Below are 23,440 nucleotides of genomic sequence, written 5' to 3' on the forward strand. Positions count from 1 at the left end.
TTCAGCCCAGGGAGAGCACCGGAGCAGAAACGGTGTCCCGTCTTTTTGGCAGGGGAAATTTAACCTGGGCTATCTACAAGACGACATCAAACGGACCGCCCTGACTGCGCCTTGCGCGGCGCGCTTGGGCCGGGGACGACCAGGGATGACCCCGCCTCCGGGCTTGCCGCCGCTCTCCTCCCGAATGGATTTCAAAGCCCCGGACCACAGCAATCCTCGTATGCCCGGTTAGCGGTCGTGTCTCAAGCTCGACGGCAAGAACGATGTGTCAGGTATTCAGGCGCAACCACGCCGCACGACGAACTCCTATCGTGCTTCGTGCCTGTCGGCCGTGACACCAACAGTCCCTCCTTGGGCACAACCAACCGCAGCTTCACATGCCATGGTTTCGCCTTGTCCGTCCTGTCGCCGCCGGAGCGCGCATGCCAAATGTTCGACGAAATGCATAAGCTAACTGTAAGCTTTACTCCGCTAAATTTAGGGGATCGGATAGAACCGATCAAAAATTAGTAAAGTAAATATACTCTACTAAGATTTACTTGGCCGGATCTTTCTCTATTTTTTAGGGGATCGGCTAGAGTTGACCTTAGCACCGTGAGATAAGCTTCGGTGAGAAAGCAGCATAAGATAAGCAGGCCCTCCAACACACACACAACAAAAGTGGCCGTCAGAAAAGCTTGGGCCTGTCTCTGAGGGTTGTTGCCGTGCTCGATGCCATCTGTCTCATCAACCAGGCCACCTCTAGCGACGACGAAGGCACACAAAACAATGAGGACGGGAGACTCCGCCACCGGCGAGAGGCAGGGGATCCCAGTGGTGTGCTTGCCAGCGATGAAGACCGCGGCATGACCCAGATGCGAAGGATGCCAGTGGACGATCTATTCGCTGGCCCCAAGAACCTAGGTAACTAATTTATTTGATCTCTTTACCTCCCGGTTCGACCACCTCCGTTGCCATCTGCTTTAGTTTGATGCCTTACCAACGAAACTTCGAATCGACTTGTGTGCTATGCCGATCCCCAAAATGTCATGCCGCTTCTGTACATGAAGCTTTCTTTGAGTTCTTGCCTTCTTATACCGAATTGCATCTAAGATGTTGATCGCATTTGGTTTTGTCCTTACCAAGTGTTGCACTATTCTTCAGAGAAACTCCACAGTCCAGTACTTGTTGTGCCAAACTGCATTTAGAAGTGTCAGTTTTCTATGAAGCTTTGATCAAATAACCATGTTACCATGCATACGCACACACTCACCAGGTTCATTCATGATTAAAGGAGTGATCATCCAACTTCGAAGATGGACAGGGGAGTGAAAAGGACAACGAAACAATGCATTGAACTTTGATGAAAGATGAACACCATCGACAGGCGTTTATTCAAGGAAACAAATGCGGTTAGCAGGAACCCGCAAGCACTGCCCAAGACCTCGCTAATGTGCTGGAGACATCAAATTACACACCCTTGGTATCACAGATGCAGCGGTACAGCTCATCATTGCGAACACGGTTCATCTGAGCGGAGATCCAACGGATATGGCCCTTCAGTTTGTACTCCTCAATGAGTGGGGTTGTAAGTGAGATCTTGACTTAATAGGAATGATTGACTTTTTTCGGGAGCTCATTCGCAAAGAACTCCGATGTTAAGTGTGCTTGGCTTGAAGCAATTTAAGGATGATGACCAAGTAGAAACTTTTTCTGGGATGCACACGAGTGAGGATAAAGTGTGCAGAAAAGACTAGTGTTGGCTTGTAGGCCCAGTTTGGATCCCGCAAGCCGCCATGCATCGCTACCGCAAGACGCCACACACCGCTGCTGCAAGCCGTTGGGGCGCCAGTGATGCGAGTCGTCTCCGGAGTTGTAAGTCGTCACCCATCGCTACTGCAAGGCCGATGTTGTAAACTCACCGCTAGAGTTCTCCAACGGGACAACACCTGGTGATGCGAGGACACCATCCCATGCGTTGTTGTGAGCTTGTTCGGGTGTGCTGCAAGCGAGCTGGAGTTTGCCACGAGGTCACCATCGATGCTAGAATGGCGGCCGAGAGAATAGTGGGGCTTTGCTGCGAACCTATGGTGTGGTTGTTGCGAGCTTTGCCAAGCAGTGCCGTGAGTGAGCAAGAATTTGTTGTGCTGGGGAGCGGCTGAGGTGATGCTCTAACCAGCGGCCATGGCTTTTGCGACCACGGGCAACTAGTGTTGTGAGTTTAGGTGGCTAGTGCTACTACAGTGTGCCAAGCGTAGCCGACCAGGTGATGCGACAACGCTTCTATGGCATGGCTAGCAGTGTTGTGTGTGTGTGTTGCCACGGTTATGTTCGGACAATGGCGGCAATGCTTCCGCGGTAGTCATCTGTGCGGCAACGAGTGGAGCTGACGTGTTCCGCAACGGACGCTGCTCGAGCCAACGAGGAAAGCGTGTAGGAGGAAGACGCAGTGGGAAATACGTATGGCGAGAGAGACGATGGACGTCGTTGAGCAAACGGCTTACACGACCGCAATCAAGGGCAGATATGGGGGTGATCTTTCCCTCGTACAGCCGGTTGGCGCCTAGCGCCGCCCTCCATTTTCTCCTTGCAAAAAAATCCCTTTACGGTAAACAAAGCAGCTTAAGATAAGCGGGCCGCCTGGGAATTTGGACGTTCACCCTCGGCCGCTGAGCACACGCTCCATACAGAGTGGTCATCAGAATGTGTCCTCCGCCTCAGCGCGTGTAGTGTCAAGTAAGGCAAACGGCGCTCACGTAGCCGCTTATTCGGGTCGGCCCAATAAATAGTTTCCTACCCCCGCTCGCTCGCTACTTGCATGCCTCGTTTTTGCTCCCTCCTCACTCTTCCCGGTTGATAGTCAACTGTTGACCATTCAACCATTGACTTAAAAAAATTCATGAAAAAGGAGAAAAAATAAAAATGTTTTTTTAATTTGAAACGAAAATCATGAAATTTGAAAAAAAAAACAAATCATGAATTTGGTAAAAGGTTCACAACTTTGAAAAAAAAGTTCAACTTTTTTTTAAAGAAGTCCAAAATTTGGACAAAGTTCGACGATTATGAAACAAAGGCACGAACATGAAAAAAGTTCACAAATTTAAATAAGGTTCATGGATATTTTTCCAAGTTCATGGATTTTTAAAAATGATCATTGTTTAGCAAAAAATAGTTCACGAATTTTAAAGAAAATCATTAATTTTGGAAAAGGTTCATGAATAATTTAAAAAAGATCACAAATTTGAAAAATGCCCATGGATTTATAAGAAAGTTCGTGGATTTGGAGAAGCCCATGAATTAAAAAACGTTCATGCATTTAAAAACAAGAATAATAAAAAAGAAAGAAAAAGGAACCATAAAAATAAAATGGAAAAAAGAAACAGAAAATAAAAACCCGAATAAGAACCGTACAAAAAATAACAACAAAGACTTTAGTCCCAAACAAGTTAGGATAGACTAGAGGGGAAACCCATAAGATCTCGCAACCAAACCAATTCATGGCTGTGGCATATGGATAGTAAGCTTCCACGCACCTCTTGTCCATAGCTAACTTTGCTGATACTCCAACCGTCCAAAAAACCGAAAAAAGAAATAAACACCGAAAGCTTTCAGAATTTTCCCAAAACCTGGAGCTTTAGCGGGTGCTTCAGTTGGTGGGCCGGCCCGTTCTGTCTTGCCAATCTGGCTACCTCTAGCGGCGATGAGGACGGGAGACGCCACCGGTAGCAGAGGTGCAGGCAAGGAACCCAATCGGTGTGCGCGCCGGCGGCGGCACGGCCCGGAGGCGCCGGAGGCGAGTGTGCGATTTATCCGCTGGACACGGAAACCCTAGGTAACTGACTAACTTTCTCTTCAGCGGCATCTCTTTACATCCCGATCCTCCTATCTCCATCGCCATCAGATTTTGCAGGCTATGAGTGGATTACCAACGGAAATTGAATTGACTGTGATCAACGCCAATCGCCAAAAAAAAAAATTATGCCCTCACCTCCTTTTTTATGAAGGACGTTTTTATTAACTTAAAATGTTGCCCTCACCTCCTTTTGACAAAGAAAATATATATTAATATCACAAAGATACTAATTACACCCGAATTCTGTACGAACAAGATGTCCAAAGGCATAAAGATACACAACCAAAAAAATTAAAAAGACAGAAAAGAAAATTTGCGCCACGTTGATGAATCACTAGCATTAGCAACCCTCTAACCATCATCGAAGACAACACTCGAAATACAAAAAGGGTTCTCCAAAAGCAACGTCTTCAAAAAGAAAACAATGCACAAGCGTTGTCGTTTGCTCGATTGAAGATCTTGGGTTTTCACCCTGAGAAAAGTCTGAGTTCACCCAAAAACAATGCCTTGAAAAAAAGGCCATTGCCATTTTATAACCAATACAAGCCAGATCTTGAGTTTTGCTCCATTGAGACTCGGTACTCAACGAGCACCATGAAGTTTTCTTTGAGTTCTCCATCTGACATCGACCACAATTCCAAAGGCTGTGTGTCACTTGGTTGTGTCCATGCCAAGAGCTGCTTTATGCTTAAGAGAAACCCTACTCTGGAGCACTTACTATCCCAAATTGCATTAAGGTACTCCCTCCATCCCATAATATAAAAGCGTTTTTGACACTACAAAGTAGTATTTAGTTTCCGGAGAACTTTGATCACATAACCAATGTTACAGTGCATAGGTTGTTGGCATTTGGTTTTGTCCTTGCCAAGACCGGCACTATTCTTCAGAAAAACTCCACAGTGCAGCACACATCAGTGAAGCTTTGACCAAAACCACACACACCAGGTTCATTCATGACAAAAGGGGTGATCAAATAATTTTGAAAGACAGAGAAATGAGACAGACAACGAAACATTGCATTGAACTCTGATGAAAGATGGAACACCATGGGCAGGCGTTTATTCCAGGCAACAAATGCGGCTGGCATGAACCAGCGAGCACTGCCCAGGACCTCACAAATGTGCCGAGACAACAAATTAACACACTCCACGACCAGACCAAATGAAAACTACGGCAGACAAATCATAACGCAGCCGACACTTCACCCTCCCGCTGAATGCGCCTCTTCATGCCCCATTGCACCGGGCTAGTTGTCGGAGTTCTCGCCGTCAACCGCCAATGGAACTGCAGCAGCCTGGATTCAAGAGAACATATAAATCGTAAGTGAGTGTGCCGAAGTGGACACTGATATATGTTGCCTATGTTTCTCTTTGACGGTCAGATAACTTACCAGGCTGCGGTACTTCAGGGCGTAGAACATCTCAAGGTAACGGCGAGTCTCACGCCTCTCTAGGTTGCTCACGTACTTCCAGAATCCATACACACCGGTCAGGGTCATCAGCCTCTCTGAGTACAGCTTCCAGGTGTACCTGATCATTCAAAAATTGTAGGATAAGTATTTGTTCAGGGGCAGAACCTAGAACTATCTGGCATGACAAAAATTATAATGCATACTTCTCATAAATTCTCTTCAGGCCTCCTTCAGACATTTTGTCCCAGTAGCTTGGATCCTCGCTGCACTTCTGAAAGAAGTTGACCAAGATATCTGCGGCCTTGTCACTGTGGTAAGGATCAATGTGCAGACCAGACACCCCATTCACAATGATTTCAGCAGGGCCACCGTGGCATGTCGCAATTGTCGGCAGACCACATGTCATGGCCTCAATGACAGTAAGGCCAAAAGCTTCATAGAATGCAGGCTAGAAACAATTGAAACAAGAGTTTAGTCCAGTACAAACCCAAGGCTGTTTATTTTTTCCAAATGTTGATCACAGAAGAATATGGAGTGACATGGTTGGTATACCTGCACAAATGCTCCCTTGGTGTCACAGATGTAGCGGTACAGCTCACCATTGCGAACACGGTTCATCTGAGCAGAGATCCAACGGATATGGCCCTTCAGCTTGTACTCCTCAATGAGACTGTACATCCTCTTGAACTCAGCCTGCTCCTCCCTATCCTTGGACTCCTTGCCATGGTCGCCAGCAACAATCACAAGGTTCGCCAAATCCTTCAGATGTGCATTCTTGCCGTACATCTCAACCAAGCCAGTCATGTTCTTCACACGGTCAAGACGAGCCATTGAAAAGATGATTGGCTTGTTCCTGTCCTTCAACACAAATCTGTAGAAAACAGATTTAAAATGGTTATACTTGAATGGAAGAGCATGTACACCATACAGCAGAACATAAGCAATTGTTCAAAAAATTGAAGGCACTACTGTAAACCAGGTGAAATGCGCTAGTTATTACATCACATAGAGGTGAGTACTCACTTGTGTTCATCGTTCTCAACATCGCTGTACAGGAGCTCCTCAATTTCAGAGTGGAAGGCGGTGAGCCTCTTGTCAGTCTCAGTGTATGGGAAGTAGACAGTCATGTCTGCTCCAGGAGAGACGATGTTGAACTTAGGATCAAACACGTCAATCCCATGGACAACCCGGTACAGATCAGGGAGGGTGAAAGCAATGTGAGACTCGTATTGGCCCACGCTATCTTTGCTGCAAAAACAAAAGAGGGAAGCATCAGATAAACGTCCTGGTACTGTCACAGCCAACAATGTTTCTACTGAAAATATAGAGATGTTACCTTCCGGCAATTTCCTGGAATGTGCTGGTGATGATGAAATCAGTGTGGTTCATGGCAATCAGGTCAGCTGTGAACTGGCATGAAAAGTGATACTGGCTGTCGAATTTGTCCAAGTAGATGTCTGAGTTGGGGTACTTGGTTTTCTCCAAGGCATGGGCAATGGTGCACTGTATTCATGTACAAGAGAAATCATAAGTAATTTAGCTAATCAAAAATACAAGACTGATGTATACAGTACAACAAAACCGACCTGGGTAACTCCCAATTTATGGGCAAGCAGAGTGGCCACAAGGTTACCATCACTGTAGTTGCCAATGATCAAATCAGGCTTGGTCTGCATTTCTCTCATGAGTTCGTTTGCAACATCCTGTGATTAAACATGCATGATCTCAGAATACAGATACTATGTTTTAGCTCTGTAGAACGCTATTCGAATAAAGCGTTTACCTCGGTGTATGTCTCCAGGTATGGCCAGACATCAAAACGCGAGATCCACTTACGGAGGATCCCATTCTCGGTTCTGAATGGAACACGGAGAATGTCAGTGTGCTCAGTTCCAATGACCTTCTCCAGCCGCTGGCCACATGTGGTTCCAACAGCATCAGGCAACAACCTGGTTACCTGCATCAAATAAAATTGGTTGGGCACATTTACCCAGTTAGTCACAACACACTGACAAACAAGGTCTTAGAAATTGCAACATCCAACATTGTTATCTCAAACATACAATGAGGATCTTGGGAGTTATATCAAGGCCTTGCTGCTTAATCCTCAGAAGCATCTCATTCTCCAAAGCACGGACTTGATCCAAGATGTACACAACCTGTCAAACAATATCCTGTCAGATCAGAACTAGGAGGCCTGAAAAAACTAGCTAACAGAAAATTGCTTCCAAGCAGCTTTACCTGGCCACCGGTATCAGGGTATCCCAACACATTGGATTGAGCAAAGTATCCATGGGGAGACAGGATGACAACATTGAACATCATTGGAATGGTTCCAAGGAACTTCTCCAAGCTGGCCGGATCAGGGGCCTCAAGAAGGTCAAGAAGCAAATGGATGGTGTCGTGTACACGCTTTGCGGTGTCACCCCAACCCTTCTCCAAACCAAGCTCTTGGAACCTGCACTTGAAAACGTAAGCAGCTACTCCATTTGCAGTAGTTTAACCTTAGCTATGTGGTATGACCGTAAGAGCAAGTTGCATAGAAATAACCTGTGGTTGAATTCAGAGCTGGGAGTGTCTTCAGGAATGCTAACTAGATACTCTTCTGCCTTCCTAAGGGCCGACTGGAGACCGCGAAGGCTCTGAATTCTGTCGTTCAACATCATTGTCTGTAATTGAAAATGACATTTTATTATTAAGAGAACATGGATCAAATCATTATGCAGTTCTTTGTAGAATGTCAGGTTAATTCAAGCATTCAAGTTTGGTAGGTTCCACGTATTGGAAGCTTACCGTGCCCTTGTAGTTATGGGCTTTCAGGAAGTTGAGCAGTGGGTAGAGGCTCTCCTTGTCCTGGAACAACTTGGAAGACAGGTGACGGTTAAGGAACTGCACCCCGTTTCCGATGGACTTGGACATGGAAGGGCGCGGGAAGGAGGCATTGAAAGGCTCAAAATCAAGCTCAAGCACAAACTTGCTGCTGGCACTGTTGTCAAGGAAAAGGCACAAGGTTATTCACTACAAGTAGAATGTATAATTCACCTACAACTGCTAAGATTTCATCCTGCAACTTACTGCTCATCGACAAGCTGTTCCTTGAATGCCAAGTACTCAGAAACAGTGAGCTCTTCAACGGCGAGCTCACTAACATTCACCCGAATGTAGTCCCAGACACCAGGCCTGGGCCTGATGGCAAGTGCAACCCATGGGGGCAGCACAATTGCTTCCTACATTTACATCAAGGAAGAGAGAATTAGAACGCCTTGAATATAAAAAAATTCAACTGGCAGGCACTTGAGCAGGAAAGTCGCCGAAGTTATGTTACCTGAGCAGCTCGGAGGATGTCTTCAAAGGGCGCATACTTCTCCTTGTCGGATTCGAACAGTTCGTCAAACTCAGCAAGCAGCTGGTGGCGCTGAAGCATGCCCTTGCCCTGGTGAACATACCTGCAAAGAGTGGTATTTTTCAGAAAAAAGAAAAGAGTGCTACACCTCATATTTTTCCTATGACTGAAACTATGTAAGCAGCACTACCTCTACCCTGACTACCAGATTATACTAAGAACATGTAACATTTCAACATGATCACCAAATTCCTCTAGTCCTGACTATGAATCTATGATGTACCAAAGATATGCATGCATCACCTTCTAATGCTGATTTTGATGTGCTAAAAACTAATTAAAGATAGGGACGAAATTTATACCATGTCAACATGTTTTGGTGGCATAACAGAGATTAGTTTGTTTCACATACAGGTAGACATGGTTTGAGATCCTCACCTGGAGAAGAGTGCAATGAGCTCATTGGGGTGGGAGGAGAAGGTGGCACCAAGGCGCTCCCTGAGGCTGTGGAGGCGAGTCAGCTTGGCAGCCATGGCTCAGGACACAAAACTGCAGAGCAAGGTAAAGATCAGCATTCAGCCTTGGAGAATCAAAACATTTACTGTACTTGCCAAGAACCAAAGTCAACAGCCACTAGGATATCAACACTAGTCATATTACTGCAGCACGAAAAAAAATACTACTCCTACTTGAAATCAAGACTAAATCAGAGGTGAAACATTTGCCAACACTAGTAAAATCTCGCAGATCGAAGAGATCAAAGTAACGGAAAGGAAGCGAGCATTAATCTTGCACCTAACTCAATCAAGCACCGATTCCACACCAAACCAGTCGTTCTCTGAAGATGTTTCTACAGAGAAAAAAGGGGGCAAACTTGAGCAAGCGCGTTTACTGATTTCTTCCAGATCATTGATGCCATTAAGGCCGCAAAAACGGCAGCAAAAAAACCCCATACACATTTCTCAGGCAAGATCCCAGGCTAACCAAAAACTTGTACTTGACCAAGAATCTCCTTAAGAGAGCTCTGACTAAAAATTTCTAACTGGCCCAGGGTAAAAATTTGGGGAAAAGAAGAGGAGGAGTCCGCTCATTAACCAGGCGGGGAATCTAGGAGGGATTCGGAGCAGAGAAGCCGAAAAACGCGTCAGCAAGAAGCCGCGCGGGATTGAGGTGACGCCCCACCAAACACGAACCGCAAGAAGTGCAAGAAACCCCCGAGGAAAACTAGCGCAGCAAGAAACTACTGGCGATCAAGACGATTGACTACCGGAGCCGCAAAGAAGCAAGATTTCCGGCCAGATTAGCTACGAATCCAAGCAAGATGAGCGCACGGGGGGGTGGAAAGAACTATGCTGACACCAGAGGCAGAGGCAGAGGCATACGTACCCAGTGGGGGTGCAGGGGAGCAGGGGAGAGAGGCCAAACGGAGGAGGTTTTCTCCAAGATCCAGGAGGACAAATAAATAGGCAAAACCCAAACCCAAACCCCCAGTGGTAGTGGTGAGAGCATTGGAGGGACAGGTGGTGGCATTGGACTATTGGTGTTGGTAGGCCCGCCTCAACTCTCAAGCTGACATGACATAATGGATAACACCGAACCGAATTATTCTTCTGCCAAATTTAAAAATATTACCAGCAGCACCTGTCTAATGGTGTCACTAACTACGCAAGGATATAACTAGCATATGCTGTGCCGTCTACTGGCTGCTTTTCCCTAAAGTGCCAAGCTTTTTTTCTGGAGAGAGCATAAACTGCAGGTCGATCGATTTGGACGGGTGCAGTGGATGGGTTCTGATTTTCAACCGATGCAAATATCAAATTGGATGGATTAGGTGGGGAACAGGGGAAAAGTTTGGGGATTTGACGGCGACGCGCCTAATGTACTGTAGCTCGCACTCACCGGCACACGCAATGAGATTGTCGTAGAAGAAAAGCAAAAAAAGCAAGGTGATTTCTTGAGCCAGCACTAACGAGTGGGGCCCTGCCGCAACAACACAAATCCACAATCTAGAAGCTTGGTCTGCACTCCAGAGGCCAACGGGCATCCGAGGGAGGGGGAGAGAGAGCGTAAAGGGCATGTGCCGAAACGATGGGGAAACACCAAGGAGGTTGCCAAGTGGCTGGCAATTCTTTGGTGCTGTTAAGCAAGAAGATTTTCTCTATGGCATCACAAACGACGGAGCATAACCAAAAGCTGGCAGGAATAATCTTTTCTGTAGCAGAAAAAGCAGCGGTTCTTGTTCTTGCGAGAGGAGAAACGGGATCGTAATGCCCGTCCGGACAGCGAGGTCGCGTCGACGGCGCCGGGACAGCCCTACGTTCCGAACAAGAAGAGCGGAGGGCATCGCATCGCATCTCTTTCGTTTGCTAGGAAAAAACAAACAAGATGCCAAGGCGAAAGTGTCTTTTGCTTGGATAATTATAATTAAAATGACACCCCGAACCAAACCGAACAGCGCTTACAATACAAACTCTAACGGCCGGCATTGCACCGAGCAGATAAAACCGTGGAGATAACCAAGGCACATTACCTTTGCAGCAGGAACACCACGAGCTCGACGAACGGGGGAACGAACAATGGAATGGCTTGTGTGACAGATGGATGACGGGGACGGGAATGTGGTGAGGTGTGGATCGCAGGTTGCAGGAGGGGGGACGTTTTATAGTGCCCGGGAAGAAATTAATCCTGGCCTGCGCAGCCGTGGTCGAGGGGCCGTGGTTTTGGATCAGGACGGGTTTAATTGCATTCCGTGTGTTCCTTTCCCATGGGCGCCGCCGACCCGACCCAAGGATGGGATGGATGGAAAATCCCGTGGTAACGGATCCAAAACCGCGGGGGCGGCTTCCGGTTTTCGCACGATCCCCGCCTCGTTTCTCGGTTACCCCGAGAGTGGCCGTGACTTTTCGTTCCTTGCAGGGTCGACGAGCGCGACTGGGTAGCGGCGGGGCTTTTTTCTTTTCTTTTTTTTTTCTTTTTTTTGAAGGGATCTTTTCTTTTCTTTGGGGGCAAGAAAGAAGAGAAAAGTCGCTTTCGTTCGTTCGTTCGCTCGTTCGCGGCTGTTTCTTTCCGCGAGAGCTGCTGCTGCGCAGCTGCGGGTGGCGCGGCGTGCCTGTTTCTGTTTGTGCGCATGCATGGACCGGACTGGACGGCGCGCGGACGCAGCAGCGCGGGCCAGACCGTCTGGATTTCGTGCGTGCGATGCGGCAGGTGAACGTTGCTTCTCTCTTCGAAATAACCCGTGAGCAGCTACAGGTAGGAGTACGTGCTTCTGGACCGTTCCACCCGATTTTTTTGGTTTCTCATTCAAGTCCGGTCAGAGCTGCACAAGGTTGGTGCGGCGTGTGCCCCGTCGTTTTGGTATACAACTGTACAAGTGCACAAGTGTATAGTTTCCGCCAAAAAAAATGAACAGGTGTGCGACCGCACAACGGTACCACGCTCTTTCTTTCTTTTTTCATCTACTACCCCTACTAGAAGAACGCCCGTGCGTTGCAACGGGGCCACGTTAACTTAAAGAGTTCAATATTACAACATTGGCGACCTTTTTTACCATCAAATCCTCACACACACACACTCCCTCCCTCTTCCTCACTCTCTCTCCCCCTCTCCCTCTCTCTAATACACACACATATCCATCTTATTGGGTACGGGACCATAATCCATCTATTTCACACACACACGCTAGTGCATAACAATATGGATTATGTGTATTATATTTGCCACCAGAACTGAGGGAATTAATTTCATGTAAATCGGCCAGCCAAAGCTCCAAGAATACGTGAAGGAGGTGGCCCGGGTCAGCGTCGGCGCCGTCCGGTGCGGGCCATGGGCCCGCTTCCAAGTGCACGTGCAATGCATGTCTTCACAAATATTACAACCAGATGTGAGAAATCACATACTAACACGATGTTGCAATCAATTTGTAATTAAAGAAGCCAAAAGTCTTTTTTCTTAAACAAGAATTCCTTATGCTGGAGTTTAAACAAACCCCACAATAGCCCTACTTATCACCTAATTAAGCAGATGCATGACTTATGAAGCGGATAAGAAATCATGTTAACTTGAAACTAAAATTCCAACAAAAGAGTGAGGAATAAACCTTTTTATCATTGCTCTGAAGTCTGAACCTCCCCCTATTTGTTAGTGAAATGTGAGTATGCTTGGAAGATAATAATTTCTTATGCAACATATGCTTTTACATCCGAAAGAGCTACAAAATATGTTGACCTACCTATGTGCACTTCCTAAATCAAGCGGATAAAATTATCGGCAATATAAAATATTAAATATTAGAAAGAAAGGGACAATGTCCACTAACCATGCAAATATTCTGACCATGGGATATTTAGGCTGGCGTATATGGGAAATCAAAGCTAAAATGACTCGATGAGTTAGGGATACATCAATAAATATTGTAAAAAGTGATAAAAACAAATCTGCAGCAACTCGCGACCCCACGAACTCGTATTCGCAATGAGCAAGTTAGTGAGGCCACCACGGTAGGCTAGCACCAAGGGACAAGGGCAACAACCGCCTTCCCATCCAACCTACTGATTCTGCTGGCGCTACTTTCATCCTAAGCCCATGAGTACCGTTAGTGTGTTGCCACGTACGGAGAAACTATGAACTGAAATTTTCATCCAAATCATGAAAAATGTTAATGTTCCTCTCCTCTCCCATCCCTCGTGTGAACATACCCAATTCGTGGTTGGCTCGCTACATTCAGCGTAGCTCTGATGTGCACTGCCCTCGCTCTTGATTAGTTGCCGCAATGCCACGCATCTACGCCAACAAGCTGGGGAAACAAATGCAAATGTTACACCGAGTCAAAATCAACCATCCCACAATCGTAACAATAGAAAAGATAATAACCAAAATTTAACAGAAGAACTATTGCTTGGCTCCCAGATCCATCTCGATAGCCCTTGATCTGGTTGCTGAGCTTCTCCTAGCCGCCTCAACATCACGTCATTACCAAACATGTAGTGGATGCCTAGTGGGATAAGGATTAAGAAATAACATGAGGTGAAAAATGCGATGGTTGTCAATTCCATAAGACGATCCAAGTAATTTGACAAAACAGATCGGGAGCATCTTGTATAATCTCAAAAAAGCAACTAAAAATATGAGAAATGAAGTGATGAAAATCAGCCCCTGCTCTCATTTATGCTCGCTTTTGTAATGGGAGGCAAGGAATGGGGATACCGGGAGAAGAAAGGATCACATGGCCGGCAAGCCTCCACCACCGGCAAGTGGGGTTGCTTCACATCCAATCTCCACGGCCGCCGCCTCCATGGGGACGAACTCCCATGTTCACAATCGGGCTCCCAATCGGCCGCTGCCTCGCCGACCTTGACGACGAAGTAGTCCCTCCCTTCGATCCCATTCGCAACGGAGGCAACACCCATCCCAGCGGACGGGTCCGCGGTGAGATCCCTACTGGATTGTGGTCGCGCCTCCCCAAACCTCACCGCGGGACACATGAGAGGGCGCCGTTGCCATGGTCAGGCTTGGATGGGGAAAGGAGGCGACATAGCAGCAACGGCGCCTTCGCCGGGATTGGTGGCGACGGCGGCGGCGAGCGAGCGGGAGGACGGCGGCGGCGAGAGAGTAGGAGGGTGGTGGCGGCAGTCCATCGGCCGCCGTGACGTGAGAGGAGGATGGGGATGGGGCCGCGATCTGGACGTATGGAGCGGTCGAGAGGAGGGGAAGCAGGCAGCTGGGTTTTTCCATCATGCAGGGTTTGGGGAAGGTCAAACGAGAGGGTTTTTTTCGTGCGGGAGGCAGAGCAACGAGGTCGGATGCAGGGAGACGGGACGCGGTCGGTTGGCAGGAAAAGGAAAGCTACGCAAAATCACATCAATATAAGAAAATATCCCATCAATACTTGATTGATTGCGATTTATTTTTTATATGGTAACTAATCTGATCATCAATACTTGATTGATTGTGATTTATTTTTTATATGGTAACTAATCTGATGGGTTTATGTGGGTGGTGAAGCGAAAAGGAAAGCTACGCATTTTTTTAGTCAGTAGAGATGATTGATGATAAGAAAGGGAAAATCACATCAATATAAGGAAATATCCCATCAATACTTGATTGATTGCGATTTATTTTTTATACGGTAACTAATCCGATCATCAATACTTGATTGATTGCGATTTATTTTTTATATGGTAACTAATCTGATGGGTTTATGTGGGTGGTGAAGCGAAAAGGAAAGCTACGCATTTTTTAGGCAGTAGAGACGATTGATGATAAAAAAAAGGGGAAATCACATCAATATAAGGAAATATCCCATCAATACTTGATTGATTGCGATTTATTTTTTATATGGTAACTAATCTGATCATCAATACTTGATTGATTGCGATTTTTTTATGGTAACTAATCTGATGGGTTTATGTGGGTGGTGAAGCGAAAAGACAGGTGGGAGGGAGACGAAATAAAACCAGCAAAATAAAACCAACGAAAGTGGTGAGGCGAAATAAAAACCAGCGAAAAATAACCGGCGGACTATTCGTAGATTTTTTTGGTTCGTCTGTCTTGGTGCGACGGGATGTTAGGGCCTGGAGTGCGTGGGGGCGGGCGGGGGACTTGGCTTGAGGTTTTTTTTTGGTTCTACGCGGCTTAGCGTGAGACGGGAGGTTGGGCGTGTGCGGGACTCGATCGCGGGGTTTTCCTTGGTTTTTCGCAGCTGAGAGGGAGGTGGGAGGAAGTACCAAAGAAGTACCAAAAAAGACCGGATGAGGTGGGACGAAAATAAAACCCGGAACGCGACCTACCAACTGAGACATTAGGAGTAGAGATAAAAGCACGAGAGGGCGGAAAACCAATTCATCTGATCCGTCCAATGCTATTATCTTACGCTCCAGAACGCTGCAATGTTTAACGCTAAACACAATTTGTTTACTAAATTACACCCTTTGCCACTGCATGCCCTCCCTTCCCTCGCCCGCCCTGATCCAGCGGTTCCAACCCCCACCTCCCCAGCGCACTCCCCGCGCCACGCCGCTACGGGCGACATCTCGCGCATCTCCTTCCGCGAGCCAACAGGAGACGCGATGCTGCCGCATACCCTTGCTTTTAGTAGTACCACCACCATTCCTCAAAAAAAAGTAGTACCACCACCATCGCCCCGGCCCTCCGCCTCTGCCTCCCTATCTCGTCCCCGGCCGCAGCAGCCTCATCATCGTCCCCCTTCGCCATCGGACGCATTTCCCTCCACCGTCGCCACCTGAAAGGATCGATATGGTTGACTAGAGGGGGGTGAATAGGCAACTAAAAATTTTAGCTTTTCTTTAACAATTTAAACTTTGCATCAAAGTAGGTTGTCTAGATATGCAACTAGATGAGCAACCTATATGATGCAACAAGGAGAGGAACACAAGCAAGCAAGAGATAAGAAACAAATAAGCTTGCTCAAATAAAGGCACGAGATAACCAAGAGTGGAGACGGTGGAGACGAGGATGTGTTGCCGAAGTTCCTTCCCTTTGAGAGAAAGTACGTCTCCGTTGGAGCGGTGTGGAGGCACAATGCTCCCCAAGAAGCCACTAGGGCCACCGTATTCTCCTCACGCCCTCACACAATGCGAGATGCCGTGATTCCATTATTGGTGCCCTTGAAGGCGGCGACCGAACCTTTACAAACAAGGTTGGGGCTCTCTTCACAACTTAATTGGAGGCTCCCAACAAAACCACGAAGCTTCACCACAATGGAATATGGCTCCGAGGTGACCTCAACCGTCTAGGGTGCTCAAACACCCAAGAGTAACAAAATCCACACAAGAAAGTATGGGGGAAGCAAAAATCCTTTGGTGAAAGTGTAGATCTAGGTCTCCTCCTTCAATCCGTAGCAAATCAACAAGTTTGAGTGGCTAGAAAGAGAGATCGGGCAAGAGAGCTTGAGGTGCATTAATGGTGGAGTGGGAGAGGTCAAAGGTGAGAGTGGTAGGTGGGAGAAGCTCTCTTAAATACCAACCCTCTAAATCCAGCCATTGCTGCGCTTTCAGCCCCGCAGCGGTACAACCGGTCCTTGTCCCGGTACAACCGAGACTCATGGTGTAGCTGCAGAACCCTACCAGGCGGTACAACCGGGCCACTAGGCGGTGGTACCGGTTTAAGAGAATGACCGAACCAACCGCCCAGCCACCGCACAACTACCGCCTCGAAACAGAGACGAGACCGATACTTTAGCGGTGCAAGACCGGAACAACCGCATGGCCTTGAGCTCTTGGACGGCGAAGTTCTGAGCGGAAGAACCGCTCAGACCACCGATGGTACCGGTCAACGAGGATCGACCGGATCAATCGGGCCACCACCGCACAACTATCGCCTCGGAACAGAGACGAGACCGGTACTTGAGCGGTGCATGGCCGGAACCACCGTCCTAGCCTTTGTTGAGCAAGGTGGCGGTACCACCGCCCGGAGGCAGCGGTACAACCCCTCGGTCAAAGTAGGAGAGCGTCAAGGTCCAGCGGTACAACCGCTCCAGGGAGTGGTACAACCGCTGGGAAGAGCAGAAACACGAACGAAAGACAGGGGGATCTCTCTCTCACAACTGAGGAAGACAAAGGAGGGGTGAGGAAAGTGTACGTGAACTGATTACCCCAGAGCTTCCTAATGAGGATTCCCTCTTGATAGTACGGGAACTCTACGACCAAAGAAAATAAAAGCGTAGAGGACACGTCTTCGATATTTTCCTACGAGAGGCAATAGCAACCCGATGTAAGCCTAAGCATCGAGAACCTGAAACATATAGCACACGATTAGACCACAAAGGGTTGTCATCATCATCCAAAACATAAAGTAGGGAAATGCCCTTTCAATCTCCCCCTTTTTGGTGGATGATGACAACAACACGATTTGCAAGAGACAAGTCAAAGAATTCTAGATGGAACTCCCCCTGAATGTGTGCCCCAATAGGAACTAGCTGTTAGAAAGCATGGGCACACTTACAGGACTAGACTCCCCCTAGATTTTATAGACTCACCACCCTGAGCACAAAAAGGAGAGACAATATAATACTTAGAGTGCAATAATAACGAAAAAGACCGATACGAAAAGGTAAGAGGAGTAACATAAGTCTCACACACAGCAAGGAATGAAACAAGTCCACGAACAAAGACCGACACTAAAACACGAGAAAAAGGGAAAAACCCATGCAAATCCCCGAGACCTATAGAAACCTCTCCCCCTTTGGCATCAAAACACCAAAAAGGAAAAGAGCGAAGCTAGCGTCCCAAAGCTCAGGCGTCCTCCTTTGACTCCTCGGTCGCATCTGGATCCTCATCATCAGAGTCGTCATCGTCGTCGTGATCGGATTCTTTCATGGCATTGTCAGCTGCTGCAAACGAGGAGGATGGCTGGGGAGGGGCTTCATCATCAGTCCAGGTGCTATGGGTGGAAATCCAATGCTCCTCTGGGGTGATGCTCTTCTCAGAGCCACTCTGAACCGGCATGTTGAGGTGCTTCATCATTGCAATTTGGCGACGTCGTGCAAGCTTCTCATTGACATGTGCCTCATACATCTTCTTCTGGATGTCAGCCTGGAGAAAAAAGGTCTTCTTCACCTTGGCAGTGAGTTTGGCCACCCACGAAGGCTTGGCCCCTGGCTCCAGCTCAAAGTCCTCGTTGTCAGAAGTAGCATAGACATCCTCAGGAGCATTTTCAGGGAAGCGAGGCTCGGCATGCTTCTTCTTCTTAAGGAGCTTGACCTCATGAACAGTGAGGTTGCTTGGAGACGTGAGGAGCTCTCCAGGACGACGAACAGCCCACACAGAGTTCAGAAAGCACATGACAAACGGGGCATAGATTGGGACTTTACGGTAGATGACCATGTTGTACATCTCATGCCACATCCAATTTGACACATCAAACGTTGCTCCTATCCCCACCATGGTCTTCATAGAAACCATCAAATCAACCAGATAACCATGAATCTCATCTTGATTGCCCACCTTGGGCAAGAGCACATTGCGGAACACTCGGTGCATGATGTCATAGACCTTCTCCAAATCCTTGGATTCTCCAATAATCCCACGGCCCCGAATGTACACAGGGGCAAACTTCTCCTTAAGCATGGACTCAGGAAAGTCATGAGGACGAATGCCACCCCTTCCTTCCAGACCGGTATCCTCGTACCCAATAGCATTACAGAATGCCCTCCAGGGAACATGGAACAGTTCATCGCGACACATGAAGGTGAGAGTGCGCGCATCATCTTCCCCAAAATGAACCGTGGCATAGAACTGATGGATGAGTTGAACATCAAAGTCATAGTTGACTGACATGAGCTTGATAAGACCAAACTCCTCGCAGAGAGCCAACGCCTCACCAAAATACTCCATGTTGTTCCTCCAATGGTCAAGATCAATTGTCCACTGCTTGGCATATCTGTTCTTGTTGTGCTCAAAGAGTTCATGAACAATCCACATTTGCATCTCATTCCGGAACTGAACGGTGGTCCAACGGGGAGCAATGGGAACCTCATACGGATTCATTAATCGGTAGGCTTCCCAATCCTTGGCTTTCCAATGATGCAACGGCATAACCACACGTTGCTTAGCAGCTGCAGACTTTTCACGGCGAGTGGGCTTGGTGGGAATCACAACTTCTTCTTCTTCATCAGACACAACCGGGCGCAGGGTCCTTCGTGCCCTCTTCTTGGTCTTGCGAGGAGCAGAGCGAGAATTAGAGCCACCTGAACACACACACGAAAAGAACACACAAAAACCCAACACGAATGAGAGGATTGCACCCACCAGCAGAAAAGGAACAAGTTGCAACAACAGAGAAGATAGAACAGTGCTTTGTGGTTGATATACTCCGGTTGTACCAGATCTTCCGTCGGTAGTACCGCTCCAGCAGTTCTACCGCTCGGAGGGGCAGTAGAACCGCTGACAGTGGCACCACCAGGAAAGATAGATCTAACTGAGGCATACGAATCACACAAGTAATATTCCGAATTCTAAGTGCTGCAAACAAGACAGGAGGCAACCAAAGATCTCTTCTACTCCATAGTTCAACCACTAATCGCGGAAAGTTAAGTAATGCCCTAGACAAGGAAGAACCCTAGAAAGAACTAGGAGCAAAGAACACGAGGCATTACCACCATCCATGGGAAGAGATCGGGAGGCCTCCACGGAGAGAATCCACGGAGAGCCAAGGATCCGAAGCGCGAGACGCACTTCGGGGCAGGGGTAGAGATGGTCGGCGGCTAGGGCAAAGAGAAGAGGAACGAGGATAAAGGGAAAAAGACAACCCTTCAGCCCCGTCGAGTATATATAGGCCCGTAGACACGCCCCGGTAGAACCGCTAAGGGGAGCGGTTGTACCGCTCGTCTGGTGCAGACCGGTGGTTGGAGGCGATACTTCTGGTGCCTGGGAGGCAGCGGTAGTACCGCTTGGCGACAGCCGGTAGTACCGGACGTAGGTTACCGTGGGTTGGGCGGTGGAACCGCCCAAGCACCAATCCATTGGGACGGCACAACTCGGTACCAGTGGTAGAACCGCCCGTGATACCGGTTGTACCGCCCGACCACCTATACCCAAGCCAAGATCAAATGAGTGCAATCCGAAGGGAGGAAGAAAGAGCACAAAAGCAACACCCAAGGAGAACCCAACACAAAGAGCAAAGAAAGAACGAGAGAAAACAACACGAGGACAACAAGGCTAACTCCAACCTCTCGAAGAGAGGACGGCGGCCGAGGCCACCTATGTTTGAGTCAATTGGTATGGCACCGCGAAGAATTATCCTTGGGTCCATGACCAAAACTCGTCTTTGAAGCACAAGTACATCAAACATGGCTAATGTGAAAGACTCGATCAATTTATGCATAATAGGGGGAGGGAGAGTTCATTGAGAGAACATCACTCCCCCTATGTTCATGCCTACATCTAAACAAGACAACATGTTGAGTACGGTGGGGTGTGCAAGAGTTCAAGCAACATTGCTCGAATCAATGATATTTAGCTCATGCCTTAACTCGCGAAATCTTGCTTCATCCAAGGGCTTCGTGAAGATATCTGCAAGGTTATCATGAGTGTTGACATAGTTGAGCTCGATCTCTCCTCGCCTAATGTGATCCCGGATGAAGTGATACCGGATCTCAATATGCTTCGTCTTGAAGTGTTGCACCGGGTTGAGAGAGATCTTGATGGCACTTTCATTATCACACCAAAGGGGCACTTTGTCACAAATGACACTGTAATCCTTTAAAGTTTGCCTCATCCATAAGAGTTGTGCACAATAACTCCCGGCTGCAACATACTCCGCCTCGGTGGACGAGAGAGACACACAACTTTGCTTTTTGGAAGACCAACTTACCAAAGAGCAACCAAGGAATTGGCACCCTCCGGAAGTGGACTTCCTATCCACTTTGTCTCCCGCCCAATCGGAATCCGAGTACCCTACAAGCTTGAAGTTTGATCCTCTTGGATACCATAAGCCAAAGTTTGGGGTATGAGCCAAATATCGAAAGATTCGTTTGACCGCCACATAGTGACTTTCCTTAGGTGCGGCTTGAAACCGTGCACAAATTCCCACACTCAACATGATATCCGGTCTAGATGCACAAAGGTAAAGCAAGGAACCAATCATGGAGCGATATACCTTTTGATCCACCACTTTACCATTGGGATCTAAGTCAAGTTGGCACTTGGTGGGCATTGGAGTGGAAGCCGGCTTGACATCACTTAGTTTGAATCTCTTGAGCATGTCTTGAGTGTATTTGGATTGATTAATGAAGGTTCCTTCTCTTCTTTGCTTCACTTCGAACCCTAGAAAGAACTTCAACTCTCCCATGGAGGACATCTCAAACTTTGAGGTCATGAGAGCGGAAAATTCCTCATTGAAAGCTTTGTTAGGAGAACCAAAGATAATGTCATCAACATATAATTGGCACACAAACAACTCCCCTTTGACCTTCTTAGTAAAAAGAGTAGGGTTGATTAGCCCAACTTCAAAACCACGATCTTGTAGCAACTCGGTAAGGTGGTCATACCACGCACGTCTGGCTTGTTTAAGGCCATAGAGTGCCTTATCGAGTTGATACACATGGTCGGGAAGGTAGGGATCCTCGAACCCGGGGGGTTGCTTGACGTAAACCAATTCATTAATAGGACCATTAAGAAAAGCACTCTTCACATCCATTTGTTGTAACTTAAAGTTATGATGAGAAGCATATGCAATCAACATGCGAATGGATTCAAGACGAGCAACGGGAGCAAAGGTTTCACTGTAGTCGATACCCTCGACTTGGGAGTAGCCTTGTGCTACCAAACGAGCCTTGATGTGAATGATCATCCCATGGGCATCTTGCTTGTTCTTGAATATCCACTTGGTTCCAATGACATTGTGGTTCCCCGTTGGCCTTGGCACCAATCTCCACACTTTGTTGCGCTCGAAGTTGTTGAGTTCTTCATGCATGGCATTGAGCCAATCCGGATCTTCTAGCGCCTCATAGACCTTGTGGGGTTCCTGTTGGGGATCGTAGCAGAAAACAAAAAAAATTCCTACGTTTCACCAAGATCAATCTATGGAGTCAACTAGCAACGAGAGGAGAGTGCATCTACATACCCTTGTAGATCGCGAGCGGAAGCGTTCAAGAGAACGGGGATGATGGAGTCGTACTCGCCGTGATCCAAATCACCGATGACCAAGTGCCGAACGGACGGCACCTCCGCGTTCAACACACGTACGGAGCGAATGATGTCTCCTCCTTCTTGATCCAGCAAGGGGGAAGGAGAGGTTGATGAAGATCCAGCAGCACGACGGCGTGGTGGTGGATGCAGCAGTGAACGCAGCAGGGCTTCGCCGAGCTTCTGCGAGAGGGAGATGTGTAGCAGGGGAGAGGGAGGCGCCAAAGCTTGAGGTGTGGCTGCCCTCCCTCCCCCCCTTTATATAGGCCCCCTACGGGGGTGCGCCGGCCCTAGGAGATGGGATCTCCTAGGGGGGGGGGGGCGGCGGCCAAGGGGGTGGAGTACCCCCCCAAGGCAAGTGGAGGCGCCCCCTCCCCTAGGGTTCCCAACCTTAGGCGCATGGGGGCCCAAGGGGGGGGGGCGCACCAGCCCACTATGGGCTGGTTCCCCTCCCCACTTCAGCCCATGGGGCCCTCCGGGATGGGTGGCCCCACTCGGTGGACCCCTGGGACCCATCCAGTGGTCCCGGTACAATACCGGTGACCCCCGAAACTTTCCCGATGGCCGAAACTACACTTCCTATATATAATTCTTCACCTCCGGACAATTCCGGAACTCCTCGTGATGTCCAGGATCTCATCCGGGACTCCGAACAACTTTCGGATTACTGCATACTCATATCTATACAACCCTAGCATCACCGAACCTTAAGTGTGTAGACCCTACAGGTTCGGGAGACAAGCAGACATGACCGAGACGACTCTCTGGTCAATAACCAACAGCGGGATCTGGATACCCATGTTGGCTCCCACATGCTCCTCGATGATCTCATCGGATGAACCACGATGTCGAGGACCTAATCAATCCCGTACTCAATTCCCTTTGTCAATCGGTACGTTACTTGCCCGAGACTCTATCGTCGGTATCCCAATACCTTGTTCAGTCTCGTTACCGGCAAGTCACTTTACTCGTACCATAATGCATGATCCCGTGATCAACCACTTGATCACATTGAGCTCATTATGATGATGCATTACCGAGTGGGCCCAGAGATACCTCTCCGTCATACAGAGTGACAAATCCCAGTCTTGATTCGTGCCAACCCAACAGACACTTTCGGAGATACCTGTAATGTACCTTTATAGTCACCCACTTACGTTGTGACGTTTGGCACACCCAAGGCACTCCTACGGTATCCGGGAGTTGCACAA

At 48.0% G+C, this 23,440-nt stretch overlaps 1 protein-coding gene across 1 annotated transcript; it reads right to left on the bottom strand.

Moving 5' to 3' along the window:
• Positions 1 to 4,827: 4,827 nt before the first annotated feature.
• LOC125525176 (sucrose synthase 1) lies at positions 4,828 to 10,123 on the bottom strand. The gene is made up of 16 exons (XM_048690192.1): positions 9,973 to 10,123; positions 9,025 to 9,135; positions 8,569 to 8,689; positions 8,319 to 8,470; positions 8,037 to 8,229; positions 7,794 to 7,912; positions 7,485 to 7,701; positions 7,307 to 7,402; positions 7,027 to 7,200; positions 6,830 to 6,946; positions 6,580 to 6,746; positions 6,267 to 6,491; positions 5,796 to 6,114; positions 5,447 to 5,691; positions 5,223 to 5,361; positions 4,828 to 5,126 (listed from the first exon to the last, which is right to left on the bottom strand). Exons 2-16 carry the CDS (start codon positions 9,117 to 9,119, stop codon positions 5,079 to 5,081), a joined length of 2,427 nt encoding a protein of 808 aa, XP_048546149.1. The 5' UTR covers positions 9,120 to 9,135; positions 9,973 to 10,123; the 3' UTR covers positions 4,828 to 5,078.
• Between the last annotated feature and the right edge of the window lie 13,317 nt (positions 10,124 to 23,440).

Source organism: Triticum urartu, chromosome 7 (assembly GCF_003073215.2).
Source record: "Triticum urartu cultivar G1812 chromosome 7, Tu2.1, whole genome shotgun sequence".
Classification (NCBI taxonomy): Eukaryota; Viridiplantae; Streptophyta; class Magnoliopsida; order Poales; family Poaceae; genus Triticum; species Triticum urartu.

Coding starts and splice junctions, on each gene's coding strand:
- LOC125525176 (XM_048690192.1), bottom strand. CDS start 9,119: ATGGCTGCCAAGCTGACTCGCCTCCACAGCCTCAGGGAGCGCCTTGGT. Junction 6,115..6,266: donor GTTGAGAACGATGAACACAA/GTGAGTACTCAC, acceptor TGTTTTCTACAG/ATTTGTGTTGAAGGACAGGA. Junction 5,127..5,222: donor CCCTGAAGTACCGCAGCCTG/GTAAGTTATCTG, acceptor TCTTGAATCCAG/GCTGCTGCAGTTCCATTGGC.